The sequence below is a fragment of the Aegilops tauschii genome, chromosome 6 (assembly GCF_002575655.3).
Source record: "Aegilops tauschii subsp. strangulata cultivar AL8/78 chromosome 6, Aet v6.0, whole genome shotgun sequence".
Lineage (NCBI taxonomy): Eukaryota > Viridiplantae > Streptophyta > Magnoliopsida > Poales > Poaceae > Aegilops > Aegilops tauschii.
Genome location: NC_053040.3, coordinates 162,320,185 through 162,332,359, shown reverse-complemented (window position 1 = coordinate 162,332,359; position 12,175 = coordinate 162,320,185). Strand labels below are relative to the sequence as shown.

The 12,175-nt window shown below is 43.7% G+C and overlaps 1 protein-coding gene across 1 annotated transcript; it reads left to right on the top strand.

The window, feature by feature from the left end:
- The first annotated feature begins 934 nt into the window (after positions 1 to 934).
- LOC109765105 (uncharacterized) lies at positions 935 to 7,243 on the top strand. The gene is made up of 3 exons (XM_020323888.4): positions 935 to 1,303; positions 4,756 to 5,117; positions 5,188 to 7,243. The coding sequence occupies exons 2-3, from the start codon at positions 4,798 to 4,800 to the stop codon at positions 7,028 to 7,030; spliced, it is 2,163 nt and encodes a 720-aa protein (XP_020179477.1). The 5' UTR covers positions 935 to 1,303; positions 4,756 to 4,797; the 3' UTR covers positions 7,031 to 7,243.
- The last annotated feature ends 4,932 nt before the right edge of the window (positions 7,244 to 12,175 follow it).

The window sequence follows — 12,175 nt, the reverse complement described above, 5'->3', positions numbered from 1 at the left end:
ACATAGCCGCCCAACAGGGCCCTTGCTTCTTGCATGACGGTCGAATTAACATAGTGTATATATGCTATGAATTTTCTAGGATCATTATAAGTGTTGCATTAGCACCCCACTCATCGTTGTTATCGAAAGCTAGATCCACATCCAATTTTACATAGTAGTTGGGCGGCTTCTCCTAGCTACCTCTGAATCCCTTTTGTCTTCTATGTAGCTGTAGCGTAATGAGACACAAGGCACAAATGAATTGTGTTGAGCGAACCAGAGCTTGAATTGGTTTAGCTCGAACACTATTGGACGTCGATACCACCACTATTTTTTAAGATCCACATATTTCATCATGTGAATCAACTCGTATACGTATTTGTGGATCTTTATCTCTTCATGAGTATTGAAACATGCCAAAAGTAAGGAAACAACTTTTTTGGCTTTGTTAAAAATTGCACAAGATATTAGTATGCTGAGAAAACAACAAGAATGAAGTACTATATAAAAAGCTTCAAACGAATGTTACAGAAAGAGGAGAGATGTTAGGGCATCCATAGTGTTTGATTTTACTGCCTCTATGGCCGCCTCCATGCCTTTAGAGTCCGGCCCCATACATTACAATTGTCTGCCTCTAGGCAAAAATGCCTGGCATCTTCTCCAAGCGAAGAGGCAGCCTCTAAGCTTTTCCTTTGATTAAAATATTCTCACGGGCCTACTTGTTATTAGGATGATCAAGTTCATGCACAGTTCTGATCAGAAGAGACGAGTACAAAATAGAATTATTTAGTTTTTTTAAGGGGCACAAAATTATTTAGAGGCGAGTACATGGGCCCCAGCTTAGAGGTTGAGCTGCCTCCAAACCACTGCTGGTGCTCTTATGCTCCTTTTTAGCCCATGATAGCCTACAAGGACTCAACTGTAATTATCTAGCCCAATTTCAGCCCACAGGAGAAGGACAAGATTGTAATTCCATCTTTGCAGAAAGGACCTGCTATTTTTCCCAGTCTAGGGTGCGCGTGAGCACGAGCCCAAATCGGTGCCCAAACCCTAGCCGCACGGCCAGATCGTCGGCGTCTCCCGTAGCCCCACCCCACCCCACCCGCCGTCTTCCCCTCTCGACGCGGCCTCGCTTCTCACGTGCCGGTTCGGTAACCCTAACGCGGCGCCGGCGGCCGGCGTGCGGGGCAGCAGGCTTCGGCGCCGGGTGGGCCGTTGGGGCAAGCTGCAGTTGCGAGGTGCGTGTCGGCGTCAAGTTCAAGCGAGCAGTGGGGCAGTGTCAGGCGGAGCGGCAGCATCAGTGAAGCTCAAGTTCAAGCTAAAGGTTTGATAACAGGATCGACTGACTGATTCTTCCATTCCGAGTCTTTTATTCTCTTTATTATCCTCGGGTGATCTTTACAGCAATGTGGATCTCTCCACCGACCAAGGGCGAGGTAGCCAAAGTAACGATTGTATAATTCCAGGGATTTTGTGTTTTAAAACGGCCCCTGGGATCATAAGGTCGCAGGGTCGCAGCCAATAGTGTTGTGGTGGCTCATGAGCTTCAAGATACTCCAGTGTTTTAACATATGACTTTTTTTATCAGATATTCACGTGGTAGGAATTCCTTTCATAAAAAGTTCATTGCTTTGTGCTCCCGGAGTCTGTAATAAGTAGACTGGCTCAGTGGTATTTGGCACCCTGCTTCTCAGCGTTGCAGCCGCTTGTGGATGGTGGTTTTTTTTTTCTTTCCTTGTTTTTAGCTTGGAGTTCATGCTGGTGACATTTCTCCTTCGGGTTGAGATGTGCTGGGCGTGTTGCTTCCTAGAGTCTCTAGTCCGTCTCGGTAGCTTGTGAACCTTGGGTTTCTTTAATGGAAATCGGAAGGGGGAGACCCTTCTTTTATAAACAAAAGGTTCATTGCTTCATGTATGTTTAATAAGGCCCCTAAATTTCTGTCCTGGTTCATGTGAATTTTAAATTGTACTACATGATACGGCAATGTGGTTTTACTAATGGTGAATTATTAATCCATTCCACCCCACCCAGATGATTGCAGTTGTGCAAAGTACTGAACCATCGGATACTTGGTATGTCTGTGTCAACCAAAAGTAATTTGTAAAAAGCTCAGGGCTGAAGAGAATAAAATATGTTTCCTTACCAGTCATAGGCTCGCATATTGTGAGGCAGGAGAATGCTGGTACCATGCATGGGAAACATTTAATAGATTAGAGATTATACCTAAGCCCTTCAAGCATCATTAGTTTACTATTTGCAGCCAAGTCCAAGTTGATCGAAACTAACTAGGGACTGCATATCTGAAAAAGTTAAATTTGTGGGAGGGTCCTGTATTGGTAAAGTGCTATATCGTACTTGTGAAGCACTCGATAATTGAATTTGCTCTTAATTATTAACCAACCGAACTGTAATACAATTAATTAGGATAAACTGTCTTACGGGCAGCCCCAGTGCTCCAGCCTGGACTGTGTCCAAATCATAGTTACCATGTAGGATTTTATCTGACGTGGAGGGGCAATTAAAGGAGAGAGAAAGGGAGATTGTATCCTCAACACGGTGCAACTCTTTTCGGCGAACCCGAGGCATAATAATAGCCATCTTGATCCGGTGTGCCCTATTCTCTCACCCGCAAGCCTTTCTGCTCCATGACTCCGCCACCATTTGCTCCTCGGGGTCGCCTTGCTTGTGGCCACCACTAGTAGCCGATGTTTTCCCTTTGGCCCAAGATGCGGCGTCGCCTCCCCTCCGCCCCAAGCCGCTGCAGTCACATCGTCGTCCCGAGCGACCATCGTCTTGCATCTCGTCACCCAAGCTGCCACCGTGCGGCCACCAGTTTTGCCGCTTGCCTGCTCGAGTAGCTCCTTGCAGACGACGCTCGATCCCGGGAACAAGCCGTAGGCACTGCCATCCAGGACATTCTCTGGCCGCAACCCTCCTTTACGCACTCCTTCAGATATCTAAGCTCGGCGGTTGTTGGAGCCGGGCTCCTTCACTGGCCGACACCTGGAGCTCCTTGTCAATCAGTGGCGCTACAGGCAGTGGCGGAGCTTCTTTGAAGCAAAACTGGGCTGTGGCCCGCCCAGTTTTGCTGCAAAATAGTGGGCCTAAGAGGAAAACTGGGCCTAAGAGGAAAAAAACTTGGGCTCTGCTCTAGTTTGGCCTGTCCAGCCCTTGACTGTAGCTTTGCCGCTGCCTGCAGTGGCGTTTAGGGCTGCGCAGGTAGCCGCATTTTGGGCGACAAGCTGGTCATCGACGCGCTCCTTGCCGATCTCACTGAAATCAATTTGGACCTCATCTCTCACCATGAGTGTGCATACGACTAGTTACATCCATTGCTCTTCTTGGAATAGAAGCAGAGTGGAGTCATTTGTGGACCATCGGTTCATTTGTTCAATTGATTTTGCAGATTCTCTGTTTGGTATCAGCAATCATGAATTTGCAGAAGCTCCTTTTAGAATTTAGATATTTTAGTGCGCACAGTTGTATGGTTTGGAAAGGTGTGTTACAAATGCTTAATGCTTTCTCTGAAATGTGGGCAGATGGTTCCGTGAAATCTAACAAGATCTATCTGAGTGATTCCATATTTTTAAGAGAATCATGTTTGAATGATATTTTTGGAAAACCATATCGGGCGTTTCAGTTGTCAATTTGTTCTAGAGCTGTAGATGAATAAGCATCGTGAGAGCGTGCAATTTTCAGTTAATTTTTCTTGTTATGGTTACTTGCGTAATTGGGCAACTCATTTTTTAGTAATTAGGCTCGACGTGTGGCTGGTTCACACCAAACAGACCACAAAGTTGAGATGATAATATTAATCACAAACCAAGTTAAATAGATGTAACATTCAAGATGCAAACCACTCTAGTAGTTGTATCTAAGCACCTATTGAAAGTATGAGATACAGCTTTAGATTCCTCAACCTGGGATGTACATTAGTTCACTGTTGTTTGATCATCTGTTTGTGGTTGTAACTCAAGCTCTGCCTTTTCAATGGAAAGAAACGCAAATGTCTCTTTGCGTTTTCTCGAAAAAAACTTTAGATTCCTGGGACTGCCCTAAAGCTAATAGCCCTAAAGATTGATTATTTTCTTATTTGTCTTGAGTGTTCAAACAATATGGAAGTTTGTCAAACTCACTCAAATCAATGCTCGATTTTCTATGCCATGCAGACTATTTTTCTATTATTTTTAGTTGGCTCTTTTGATAACCTGCTATTTCTGTCTCTTATTTTTCTTAACAATTTGCTTGGTGCAGCGGTAAAGCTGTTGCCTTGTGATCATGAGGTCACGGGTTCGAGTCCTGGAAACAGCCTCTTGCAGAGATGCAGGGAAAGGCTGCGTACAAAAGACCCAAAGTGGTCGGATACTTCCTTGGACCCTGCGCAAGCGGGAGCTACGTGCACCGGGCTGCCCCTTTTATTTTTCTTAACAATCTACAATTGGAGTTTGATGAGCAAGTTTATCACTGAGCAATATTCAGCACGACTATTTCTTGAACTTGAAGCCTTTTCTTTTAACGGGTTAAATACATACCAACTGAGCAAAAAGGAAAATTGAAACTGCCATAATTGGCTCCCAGTGTAGGCTGCCTTTGGCATCGAGGTGGATTATGATGATCCGACATTCCTAACTAGCTCTTGCATAATTTTTCATTTGGCTATCATACCTTTTTCTGTTCTTGTGGCTATTTTCCCACATCAGATTTTAAAATGAGTTAAGCATGATTCAGCAACCACAAACAAATCCTTATTAAGTGTAAATCTTATGAATTTTGCAGATCATCTCAGGGATCTTTGGATTGGCTATATCATCTTAAGCCATGGGGAGCAGACAAATTGTCGCTGTTCTTCAACTAGGTGGAGTATTCACAACTGATGATGATGGGCATATGACCTATTCTGGCGGAGAGGCACATGCGATGCTTGTGAAAAGTGGTTGGACTTTTAAAGCGTTTAAACATGAGATATCTTCAACACTCAATAACCTCAAGCTTGATTCCTATGCATTCAAATACTTCCTTCCGAAAAATAATAAGACTTTGATTTCAATTTCCAATGACAAAGACCTTAAGCGCATGGTTGAATTCCATGCGGACTCGGAGACAACAGACATCTACGTCATTAAGAAGGTTGACAACAGGTAACCTTCTGACTGATACTAAATATCCCTCTTAAGCTTATTCTAAAAGTGACATGAGATATATTTACAGGGTAAAGAGCTCTGTAGCAGACTCCAGTGCTCCTGCAGATTCTGCTATAGTAGGGACTACTCCAGATGGATCTAAGCGGCAAAAGATATGTGCAAGTTGGGAGAACACAATCACTGGAGTTGGCCAAGTATTTGAGGGTCCAAAGGAATTTCGTGATGCGTTGCACAAGTATGCCATTGCACATAGGTTTCATTACAGATTTGTCAAGAATGACTCTTCTCGTGTTACTGTGGAATGTACCGATGAAGGATGTCCCTGGCGCATACATGCTTCCAAATCTTCTGCAAATCAGGAGTTCATGATCAAGAAAGTGGTTGGGAGCCATACATGTGAATCAGAGACTGTCAAAAGTAATCGTCTAGCTTCTCAAAAATGGGTTGCTAGTGTTATCAAGGAAAAATTACGTGACAGTCCAAACTACAGGCCAAGAGATATTGCAAATGATCTCCAGCGTGAATATGGACTAAGCCTGAACTATTCTCAAGCTTGGCGAGGCAAATTAATAGCTCGAAAAGAACTTTACAGTCCACATGAAGAGGCATGTAATCAGTTACCTTGGTTTCGTGATAGAATTTTCGCAACAAACCCTGGGAGTATGGCAACAGTAGAGGCATTGGAAGGTTCAAAGTTCCGCTTCTTTGTTGCATTCCATGCCTCCCTTCATGGTTTTGAGAATGGTTGCAGGCCTCTTCTCTTTCTTGACGTGATAACTGTGAAACCAAATAAGCATTGGAAACTATTAGGTGCTACTTCTGTTGATGGTGAAGGTGATGTGTTCCCCGTTGCATTATCTGTAGTGGATGACGAGAGTCAAGAAAATTGGCATTGGTTTCTTGAACAGCTACAGGCATCGTTGCCTATGCCTGGAGACATAACATTCATATCAAATGGCAGAAGTGGTCTGTGGGATGATGTTTCTCTAATATTTCCAGATAGTTATCATGGATACAATGTCAACTTTTTCATTGAAGAATTTAAAACAAAATTGGATGACAGCTGGAGTGAAGAAGTAAAAGATATAATGGTCGAGCATCTTAAGGATGCCATATATTCGTGCAGAGTTGATGAATTCAATCATTATCTCGATCTCATCAAAGCTGAGTCTGATAAGCTTGCTGAATGGCTTTTGGAGACTAAACCTGAGCGGTGGTCAGATGCGTTATTCAAAGGGTCACGTCTTGGCCAATACACATGCAATATTTCCGAGACAATTGCGGAGTGGATCCCCAACAGATATGAGCTCCCGGTAGTGCAGCTGCTTGATACAATCAGATGCAACCTGATGGAGATGATCTATACACGCAGGGAATCTTCCAATACATGGTCAGAAGTATTAACACCATCAGCGAATCAGAAGCTTCAGGAAGAGATGAACAAAGCTCTTTCACTCAGTGTTGTTTGCTCAACTGAAAATGATGGTAACAATAATGTGTTTGAAGTATGTGATGGTTCGGTCTATACGGTCAACATTGATACATGGGAGTGCACCTGCAGAAAGTGGCATGTGTCTGGGATTCCTTGCTGTCATGCCATCGCTGTGTTTGAGCAAACTGATCAGAATCCAGTGGAGTACTGTTCCAAGTATTTCAGAAGAGATTACTACCGCATGACTTACGCCATGTCAATCAACCCGATACCTGATGTCATTGTACCTCCTGCATCAACTGACGTAACGCAGAGCATGGGATTGCAACCATGCCCCATACTAGCTCGCCGCCAAGTGGGCCGACCAAAGGAAAAGCCAGCTGATCCTCGTATTGCAATTAAAAGGGCGGTGCGCTGCAGCAGGTGCAAGGGCTATGGGCACAACAAAGCAACTTGCAAAGTCCCTCTCACAACATAAGTTGTACTTGCTGTTATCAGTTCCCAGAATGTACATTATGTTGATAGTTGCTTTCCTTCTCCTTAATGAACTCTAGTGGTACCTTTATGTGAAAATTTTCATCGTTCATCTGACAATGTGCAGAACATTACCTTGTCTGTGTGGATCATAGCCTGAAATGTGTTGTACTGCTGCTGTGCGTTATCATTGAATATTTAGAAACATTTCCTAGTAGGCGGCATGGGGAAAGATTTTGAAGGTTGTGTGAACTGAATAACAGATGCACACTGTTATATTGTTCCCCCAGGCCGGGCCTGATTTACATGGTTGTTTTTGCCACCAAAAAGCTGTTCGGTACGTTTCCTTTTGGTGACCTGATGCAAATCATTCTCTTCTCACAAGAGGGGTGGGTTTTGACCAGTAATTCAAGTTATATACTCTCTCCGCCCATAATATAAGACCGTTTTACACTAGTGACGGAGGGAGTAATATCTTGGGATTCATATGTGAAATATATCTATAGCAGGAGGCAGTTTGTGTAGCACTAACTTCACCACAGTATAAACTAAACTGGTTCTTCAAGAATTATCCCTTCTATGCAAAAATCGTCATCTGTTGTGGAATTCGGTTCAGTCTTTCACTGGGCCGATTTTTTTACTCTCCAACAATAGCTCAAGCGGAAAACCGTCAAGTCATACGTGCAGAAGTTTTCTTGGCGGTGAATTTCAGGAAGAGATATTTTCTCCAAAATATACAAATATTGTGGAACAGGGAAAATGTTACTGCGCAAAGTTTATCCGTTGTAGTGGGAACTACTCAAGATGTAGAAGAGGACTCAAGCAGGTTTGGTCATCTTTCTCTGATGTGTTCTTAGAACCCACTACCTTCCCTCCTAAAAGACCATGTGCATCATTGGATTCACCTCACGATAGTCAACCAGCGAATCAAAGGCCTTGCACACCACGGGATGAAATTGCAGCCATAATCAAGGAGTTACTCTAGAATGGTACTATACAACCTAGTTCATGGGAAGTTGTGGCAGCGGCGATGGCTATGGTTGGGTGGAAAGCTAACTGTCATCATCATCCACTAGGTAACAAACCATGTTTTATATGCGGCCATTTGCTTGAAACTACTACGGAGTATAATCCAACAAACAGCTGAACTAGGGCTGAGCACGCCAACAAACAGCTGCTAAAGGTTAGCGATGGCAATGTGGATTATGTGATCATATGAGAAAATCGATGGATGGCAACGCTGTCAACAATGTGGATTATGTGATCTAGAGAGAATATCTGAAACTTGATGGATGGCAACGCTCAGGTAGATGGCCACTGGACGGATCAAATGCAGTTTTTCAGACAGTAGAAATCACATTATGGACTGAAAGGATTTATTGGTTGAGTGTATGTCAACTAACAAGATCACAACTTCTGGATTAGAAACTTCATCTACAACTGATAAAATTGAAAAGTGCATCCGACTCCAGTACCATCACAATATAAAATTGGACCAAACTTTCCTACAGCTACCTACATGTTCAACAACTACACACGCCAAGTCCAAAGTAATTGATCAAATGCATTTTTTTTTCAAAAAGTAGAAATCACATTATGGACTGAAAATGATTTATTGGTTGAGTATATTTCAACTTACAAGACCACAACTTCTGGATTAGAAACTTAATCTACAACTGACAAAATTGGAAAGTGCATCCGATTCCAGTACCATAGCAATATAAAATCCGACCAAACTTTATCATACATGCTACCAATACAGCGACAACATTCCAAATGATGATGCACGACGAGTTCAATCTTCTCAAAAGATACTGGAAATTTAAAAAACAGCAATTATGATAGAAAGTGTGGCAACAAACTACATCCCCATAGATTGCTATGCTGTCTTCGCCATGTAGATGTAGTCAAGTCCATGAGTGGAGAGAGACCTGAACCAGAATATGTAATGAGATTAATGGTCAAAAGATATATCAACTAACCTATAAAAGACAGATATGCCAAGCAAAATCAACTTTGCTGGATGATTCAAGTTCCAAAAATAGTGTAACAATATCAAAGAGAGCTATGAAGGAAACAACTCATCAATTGGAATTTCATTTCTGTCAATTTGGCAGGATGGCAGAAATTATAAAATGACACATCGAGAGCATATAGAATGCATCGCCCTTTGCTAAACTTGAAATGAAAAAAGCCTTATAAGAGTATGAGAGCATTTGTAGTTGAATGATCATGAATGCCACGAACACAAGTGTTTAAATGTCCAGAGAATTTGGGAACAATTCTTCTTATACACTTGATAAATATGTCAATACCATGCAAATCCACAAAGTGATAAGAAAAGAACAAGTTTACAAATTTGAATCAAGGCACTAGTTGATCAACTAAATATTCATTAAACATGCAGGAAACATGCAACGGTGTAGATTGTAACAATATTATAATGCTTGAACCTAATGAACCACCGAGTAGTGAAACAAACATTTTAGAAATCAAATCAAATTTATCTAATACCCGAGGGGATACTCAAAACACTCCCCCACGCCTAGCAGGTACAATGTACTTCACGCTTCCCTGATGATCCTCTCTCTTGGCCAAACCAGCACCCTCTCCTCTCTTGGCCAAACCAGCACCCTCTCCTCCCTTGGCCAAACCAGCATCCTCTCGTCCCTTGACCAAAGCAGCAGGCATTCTTGCACCATCCAATTTTGCCTGAATAGGAGAATCACCAGGGCACTGAAAGCAAACAATAACAGTTCAGTAACATTACTAACAAATACCAACCACACAAGATATAACATTACCTCGTATATATATCTTATCTTAGCCTCCTCCTTCGCCAACATAGCCTTCTCAAACTCCAATCAATCCTGCTTATTCCGGATGTATACAGGTACATCCGGTTGCAAGAAAGGAATATGATTGATACCACGACATTGAATGACCGGGGTAGAGTGGCCACCTTTGTATTTATCAGCATGAACAGGGTGCTTCAAATCATACTCCCCGTACTTCGTACAACCTGAGCATCCGCCTTAGGCAAAACAAAGACATGTAGACAGTCACTACACATTTAGATATATAAAAATGTAGTAAAGCTAAGGGCCAGTGATGAGATGAAGGGCAACCAAAAGGCTAACCAAATTAATGTGACCTAAAACTCTATAAAGAACTTAATCTAAGGTAAAAGGAATACCATTGATTTGTCATTTAATTACCAAATAACTAGCCAGGAGAAAGAAAATATGTGTAGACGATATTAAAAGTAGCTTAGATATTAAAACTGTAGTAAAGCTCAAGGAAAGTGGATGAGATGAACAGAAACATGACACAAGGGGCAACCAAACAGGTCGGCCAAATAAATGTGACCCCAAATTGAGCAGAACATATCTAAGGTGGAAGAAATATCATTGATTTGTCATTTAATTACCAAAAAAAACCAACCAAGCAAAATAAAAGCATGTGCAGAAAGTGACTACATATGGCTACGAATGAACTAGCTTAGACATTAGAACTATAGTAAAGCTCAAGGACAATGGATGAGATGAAGGGAAACATGACACAAGGGGCAAATAAACAAATGTGACCCCAAACCGTATAAACAGATACAACTGTTACGGTGATTGGCGATTTTACAGGCCGTCCATCCACTGCAATCAAACGGTGGAGAAACTAGAGTTACAAGGAGTTACGAGACTAAAATTACAAATAGTGATGGAACCATTACAAAACTAGGGTGGGGCTAGTCATTTTCTAAAAGGGTAGTTCCGTCCAATTTTAGTCAAGGCCAAATCCTGTTCACACCCTCCTGTGTGGCCCGACACATTTGGGTCGCTCCTCCACTGTTCCCGTAGAAAACTTGTTCGAGCCTTATCAGTTCGAAGCAGCAGGGTAGGATAGGGCGGAGCTGCCGGTGTCCCCGGCGGTGGCGGTGGCAGCGGCAGAGGGGGTCGGCGAGGATGGCCGCTGGGGCGAGGAGGCGGAGCCGATGACCCCGGCGGTGGCGGCGGCAGAGGGGGTCGGCGATGATGGCCGATGCGGCGAGGAGGCGGAGCCGATGACCCCGTCGGCGGCGGAGGGGTCCCAGGGGCTCGAGGACCGACGTCTGATGCAGCCGTGGTTCCTCGCCGTCAAGAGCTAGATCGAGCTCACGACGGTGTAGCTGTCCAGAGGAAGAGGAAGAACATCCTGCGCCGGTTCGGCCGTGGCGTCACGGAGGAGACGGAGAGAAAGGGCACCGGTGCGTGAAGGTCCAGGAGGTCGCCGCCTCGTCGTGCAGCGCGCGATGGTGGACCGATGGGCGTCCAAGAGGCACTTGACCTTACCGGATCACGCTGCTGCTGGCGTAATCCAGGCTGGATCTGTGGAGAGCCCGGCGTAGCACCGTCTACAGATCCATATCTCTTACAGTCTTACGCTACCTTATTCCTTGTATAAGTTCACGGCTTCCATTGCTCTTCAGTTCTGATTACTAGTTGGAAAGTGGAAAAGTATCTGATGAAGCACATGAGCTTTCCACAGTGGCCATGTAACTAAATTTTGAATGTTGCTTAGTTATGCTTAATGGAGCAGGTGGGCAACCGAAAATTCGGCGGCGTGGACGGGCTCGCCTACTCACGGAATCGCGAGGCGTTGCTTCGCGTTGGGATGCTGGACGCATGCTGTATTTCAAGACATGTACAGCCGCTTATTTAATGTGTATAACGGATGGAAGAAGCCGACGTTTGTACAAGGCGTGACGACGGGACGTGACGGCGTTCTGGTTCTCTGCCAGTGCCGATAACGCCGAAGTGGATGGAAGTCCGCTGGGTCGGCCCACCAACTAAATATAACTAACCATGCAAAAAAAAAAAAAACTAAATTTAACTCCACCTCTCTCCGTCAAGGCTGCACAGTCTCTCCAAAGCAATTTGGCGTAGCTTCCTGGCTCAGACCAGTTGTCGCCGTCGGCGGAGCTACGAGTTTGCTGATCGTAGTCGCCTCAATGATTGTCACCATGTTTCACCTGTATATGGGGAACCTGATGGAAAGCAAATTTGCAAGAAGGCAACATTGAAAACCAACTGAATTTTTGCTTTCAACTGCAATTAGACCAAATTGGCTTGCGATTAAAAAATACTGAAACCTCTGGGAACATGCACACCCCAAA